The sequence below is a fragment of the Sorex fumeus genome, unplaced genomic scaffold (genome assembly GCF_029834395.1).
Source record: "Sorex fumeus unplaced genomic scaffold, SorFum_2.1 ptg000063l, whole genome shotgun sequence".
Classification (NCBI taxonomy): Eukaryota; Metazoa; Chordata; class Mammalia; order Eulipotyphla; family Soricidae; genus Sorex; species Sorex fumeus.
Window position 1 is genome coordinate 76,184,662 of NW_026606120.1, and position 5,712 is coordinate 76,190,373.

The following is a 5,712-nucleotide window of genomic DNA, read 5'->3' on the forward strand; positions in this document are numbered from 1 at the left end:
GAACCGCGTTTTCCCGGCCGGCCCGCCCGCCCGCCTCGCGCACGCGCTGTCGGCACCTCTGAAGCCAAATGGATACGGAAGTGCCTGCTCCCGAACGCCGTTCTCATTGGTGCGGAGAAGAGCCGGGGGGCGGGGCAGGGCGCTTGACGCCTGCGCAATGCGGCGGGCGGGCTGGTGAGCCGCGGCTTGGCTGGCGGGAGCGGCCGCAACGCTGGTGCCTAAGGAACGATGCCGAGGGAAATCATCACCCTGCAGTTGGGCCAGTGCGGCAATCAGAGTGAGCGAACCTCCGGCCCCTCCACGAGCCTGGGTCCTTAAGGTTTTTATGGGCTCTTGCTGTGGGATCCTGGACTCCATTTGCCCTTTGCAGAGTCCTCCTGTGCTCCGAAAGGCGGGACGTGCCTGACCCCAGTGTCCCGTTGTCCAACCCCCGAGGGCTCCTGCGTGCCCAGTCGCTGGCACTTCAGCCCTTTCCGGAGACGCTGGCTGCGCCCGACGCTTGATTCCTTTCTGTCCCCGGACCCAGGCGCTCTGTCCCCAGCTCCTAAATTGGAACGTGCCCAACCCTAGATATCCTCTTTCGCCCCTCCCCTGCAGTTGGGTTCGAGTTCTGGAAACAACTGTGTGCCGAGCATGGCATCAGCCCCGAGGGCATCGTCGAGGAGTTCGCTACCGAGGGCACTGACCGCAAGGACGTCTTTTTCTACCAGGTGCCCCCAGCGACTGCCCCAGCGCCGCCAGTGGCCCGGGGGCGCAGGAAGGGCAGGGCAGCGGCCTGGCTGCCGGCTGCTGGGCTTGGGCAGAGGGGTCAGGGCGTGAGCTGGAGGAGGGAGGGCAGGGAGCCGGCAGCCCTGCGCTGGCCTCACTGATGGGCGGTCTCTGGCCTCGACTCCACAGGCAGACGATGAGCACTACATCCCCAGGGCGGTGCTGCTGGACCTGGAGCCCCGGGTGATCCACTCCATCCTCAACTCGCCCTATGCCAAGCTCTACAACCCCGAGAACATCTACCTGTCAGAGCACGGAGGAGGAGCCGGCAACAACTGGGCCAGTGGATTCTCCCAGGTTGTTTGCTCTTCCTTCCTGCAGGAGGATGGGCCCTGGGGCCACCCCTGGAGAGATGGAACCAGATCAGAGATAGAAGAAAAGTAGAGGGAGAGACTCCCGGCTAAGGGAGTTCTATTTTCTAACTCAGCTTTGAGTTTTTTTGTAGGTTTGGCTTAGGGGCCATTCCTTGCAAGGCTTGAACTTCCAAGGATTGAACCCAGGTCTCCTGCATGCAAAAATTTGTTTCAGTCCTCTGAGCCATTTTCTTAGCCCAACTGTTTTTTTCGTGTGTGTGTGTGTGTGTGTGTGTTGGGGGTTGGGGGAGGGAAGTGGTTGTTGTTATTGTTATTTGGGACCATACCCAGCTGTGCTTAGGGCTCACTCCTGTGTCTGAGCTCAGGGACCATATGGCGTGCCTGGGATTGAAACCTGGTGTACAGCATGCAAGGCAAGCGCCCTGCACAATGTTCTTACTGTATCACCTGCCCCCCTTCTTGTGTTTGTTTTGGGGCCACATCAGTGTTCAACAGCAACCCCAGCTTAGTGCTTTCTAGTTGTCTCTTGTGGTAAGTACCATAGGACCAACTGCCTAGGATTAGACCCAGGTCCCTGTAGGCAAAAGATGTGCTCCAGCCCTTTGAGCCATCTCCCCAATCCAACTACATCACCTCTTTTTCTATTTGTTTGTTTTTATTTTGGGCCACATCTGATGATGCCTGGGGATAGATCAGCTTGGTGCTCTGGGGCCATTATTGGCAGTGCTCAGAGAACCATTTGGTGCCAGGGATTGAACCTGGGCCTCCTTTATGCAAAGAATATGCACCAGCCCTTTAACCCATCTTCACAGTCACAAACAACGTAATTTCTTAACAGCCTGTGCTAGCTAGTGCTGTGTGATAGACCATACTACACTTAAATGAAGCTGCCAGCCGCCCCAGAGGTCGGTACAGTGGGCACACAGTCTTATATCTGCCTTTCCAGAACCCCCAAATTCTGAAACCAAAAGATAATATATAAGTCAGGTAGCAACAACAGTGGAGCTCAGTGAAGATAAGGCCTTTTATTTTCATTATCTCTTTCATTATTCCTGCTTTGCAGAAATCATTCTGTGTTTGATAAGCATTCCTCTGATACCCAGTGGAGCTGTACTTTTTAACTTACTTTATCTATCATATATCCTTTCTAAAATAGGAAATATTTGAGTGCTATAACATTACTGGCTGCAAGGATCTTAAGTCAGGGGGGTTATGGACCTTGATCATGATCCCCTTCATTGTGCACATGAGAAAACAGAGATAGAGCAAGAGGCAGCAACCTTCCCAGGCGAACTCAGCCGCTAGACTGGTTGGTGCCAACTTGTAAGTCCAGGCAGCCTGGCCACAACGTGCTTATTTGCCAGTCTCACTGCCAGTGAGAAGCAGAGGGCGGTGCTCCAGAAGGATGTGTAGGTACTCATAGGGAGGGGGTGGCATTCAAGGTCACAGTCCTTGTCCCGTGCTCCTGCCGCACTCTGACCCTTGTGTCTGTTACAGGGAGAGAAAATCCACGAGGACATTTTTGACATCATTGATCGCGAAGCAGATGGCAGTGACAGCCTCGAGGTGGGTGTCTCAGGAGCTGGTAGGAATTGAGGTGGCAAAGGTTTGGCAACTCCCTTTAGAAACTACCTGTTAGGGCCGAGACCCACCATGTCTGCTGTGCTCTAGACAAGAGCCACCGTGCCTTGCTGTAGACAATGCAGAGCTTCCTGGGGTGAAGGGAGGGGGGTTGCTCAGGGAGATAGGAGTCCAGAAAAGATGGGGTGATGGATCCAGGTGGAAATCCCAATGCTGGACCTGGGACCCTGACTGCCCTTTCTCCATGCAGGGCTTCGTGCTGTGTCACTCCATCGCTGGGGGAACAGGCTCTGGCCTGGGCTCCTACCTCCTGGAGCGGCTGAATGACCGGTAAGCGTGTTTTGGAGAACTTGGATTTCCAAGGGACTTCTTTCAACAGATTCTTGTATTTTCTGGCGTAGCAAGACTCCTTCTGTTTCCTTCTGTGGGTGAAAAAAATGTCACACTGATGTCTGGAATTGGATTGTAGAGTTTGGAGCTTAGGTGGCAGGCCACAGAGCATGATTGGTCTGAAGTTGATATTGTAAAATGTAGGAGCTAGAGAGATAGTACAATGGATAGGGCGTCTGCCTTGCATCTGGCTCACCTTTGTTTGATCCCTGGCATCCCAATTGGTCCCCTGAGCTCAGTCAGGAGTAACCCTGAGCATCACTGGATATGGCCAAAAAGAATGCTTCCCCATTCTCCTTTGGAGACTTCAAAAAGTCAAGTCTTCCCTCTTCTGATCCCACAACCCTATCCAGATTTCCCCTCTCCAGATTTACTTGCTTCCTTGCAGTTGGGAGGAGCCCCATGTTTACTAGACCTCCTTGCCCTGGCCCTCTTCTCCCTACTCCCACCAGGTATCCCAAGAAGCTGGTCCAGACCTACTCGGTATTTCCCAACCAGGACGAGATGAGTGACGTGGTGGTCCAGCCCTATAACTCGCTGCTCACACTCAAGAGGCTGACCCAGAACGCGGACTGTGTGGTGAGCACCAGAGTCTGCCCTTCCCTGGTGCCACCCCAGGGCGGGGTGACCACGTCCCTGCATTTCCGAAGTCCCTATCCAGAGGGCCCCAGGTGCACTCAGGCCTCTTGTCCTGCTGGTCCTCACAAATCTGTGTCCTGATTCTCCCCCGACACAGGTGGTGCTGGACAATACGGCCCTGAACAGGATCGCCACAGACCGCCTGCACATCCAGAACCCGTCCTTTTCGCAGATCAACCAGCTGGTGAGCCCCACATGTGGGCGCCATCACACTCAGACCCCTTCCTGCCCCTGCACCAGCTCAGTTCCATGACCCACACACACCTGTTCCCTAGGTGTCCACCATCATGTCAGCCAGCACCACCACCCTGCGCTACCCCGGCTACATGAACAACGACCTCATCGGCCTCATTGCCTCGCTCATCCCCACGCCGCGCCTCCACTTCCTCATGACCGGCTACACGCCCCTCACCACAGACCAGTCGGTGAGAGCCACCCCCGGTGGACCCTGAGCCTTTCCCTCCTCCCTGCTGGCCACCAGGATCTGCACTCAGGGTCAGGGATGGGCACCGACTGGCTCCCAGCCAGCTGCTCCTCTGGGCTCTGCCTGTGGCGCCCTGCGGGGCGGGGACTGGCTGGGGCTGTGGATGCTTGGATGCTGAGCAGAGAAGGGCTAAGACACCCCGCCACTCAGCACAGACCCAGACTATTCACTGGTACTCACCCGGTGACACCCACACCCACACACATATACTCACCACACTGACTCTGACGGGGGCCAGGGGTTGCCAACACTGCTCTGGTTGGTGTCCTGAGGGCCGGTGCGGCCCTGTGGTCTGCTCACCCTCAGGTGGCCAGCGTGCGGAAGACCACAGTCCTGGATGTCATGAGGCGGCTTCTACAGCCTAAGAACGTGATGGTGTCCACGGGCCGGGACCGCCAGACCAACCACTGCTACATCGCCATCCTCAACATCATCCAGGGCGAGGTGGACCCCACCCAGGTATGGGACTCCTCCGTTCACCCCTACCCGGGCCCCGTGGGTAGAGGAGAGGCCGCCCCCATCACAGCTGTATCCACCCAGGTCCACAAGAGCCTGCAGAGGATCCGGGAAAGGAAGCTGGCCAACTTCATCCCCTGGGGCCCCGCCAGCATCCAGGTGGCCCTGTCCAGGAAGTCTCCATACCTGCCATCAGCCCATCGGGTCAGCGGGCTCATGATGGCCAACCACACTAGCATCTCCTCGGTGAGCCTCCCTGGGTACCACTTTCTCCTCATCACCGTCCCAGCTCTGCCCTGTCTCTCTGCTTCCTGCTACCACCCCTGCTTCTAGGCTCTTTCTATGCAGATTATCCTTTAGTTCCCTGGCCCTGTGGGCCATGTCAATCCCCAAAATTTTCATGACCTCTACTTTTGGTACACCCCAAGCTCTTTGAGAGGACCTGTCGCCAGTATGACAAACTGCGGAAGCGGGAGGCCTTCCTGGAGCAGTTCCGCAAGGAGGACATCTTCAAGGAGAACTTTGACGAGCTGGACACGTCCCGAGAGATCGTGCAGCAGCTCATCGATGAGTACCACGCAGCCACGCGGCCGGACTACATCTCCTGGGGCACCCAGGAGCAGTGAGTCCCCTCACGCAGGGACCTCAGCTGCCTTACTGGTTGGCCCAGGCCTCACCTGACTGACCACCCGCTCAGAGCACAGATCAGGGACCTTCTATATCTTTCTCATGCCGTCCACGTACTCTCTGTTGGCCTGGAGACACTTTGTCTTCTCCTGAGACTGTAAATGTTTAATAAAGCACTGGACATCCATCTCAGCACTGTTCTCTTTGAAGGCTTGGAGAGCTGGGGAGGGAGACTCCTGTTCTTGTCTCCTTCACTCGGTCTGTCCTCGCTTCCAGCATTTTCTGCTCTGAGCCTACAACCTCCCTGCATTTTTGCCTTCTACCTCGTTCAGGACAGCATGGGTAGAGTTGACCCACCTTGAGACATTCCTTTCCTGGGTGAAAGGCTCCTGAGCGATAGATACTCTGTTCTCTGGATGATATTCTGGGTTCCAGGCCACTCCCTAGATCAGG

General features: G+C 56.1%; 1 protein-coding gene across 1 annotated transcript; it reads left to right on the forward strand.

Moving 5' to 3' along the window:
• The first annotated feature begins 153 nt into the window (after nt 1-153).
• TUBG1 (tubulin gamma 1) lies at nt 154-5,451 on the forward strand. The gene is made up of 11 exons (XM_056127164.1): nt 154-277; nt 598-710; nt 898-1,065; nt 2,580-2,648; nt 2,914-2,993; nt 3,506-3,632; nt 3,790-3,876; nt 3,968-4,117; nt 4,483-4,635; nt 4,717-4,878; nt 5,061-5,451. Exons 1-11 carry the CDS (start codon nt 229-231, stop codon nt 5,256-5,258), a joined length of 1,356 nt encoding a protein of 451 aa, XP_055983139.1. The 5' UTR covers nt 154-228; the 3' UTR covers nt 5,259-5,451.
• Nucleotides 5,452-5,712: the final 261 nt, after the last annotated feature.

Bases quoted from the DNA above. Each gene is read 5' to 3' on its own strand.
- TUBG1 (XM_056127164.1), top strand. From the start codon at position 229: ATGCCGAGGGAAATCATCACCCTGCAGTTGGGCCAGTGCGGCAATCAG. The intron at 278-597 runs GTGAGCGAACCT...CCTCCCCTGCAG, and splicing joins GGGCCAGTGCGGCAATCAGA to TTGGGTTCGAGTTCTGGAAA. The intron at 711-897 runs GTGCCCCCAGCG...TCGACTCCACAG, and splicing joins AGGACGTCTTTTTCTACCAG to GCAGACGATGAGCACTACAT.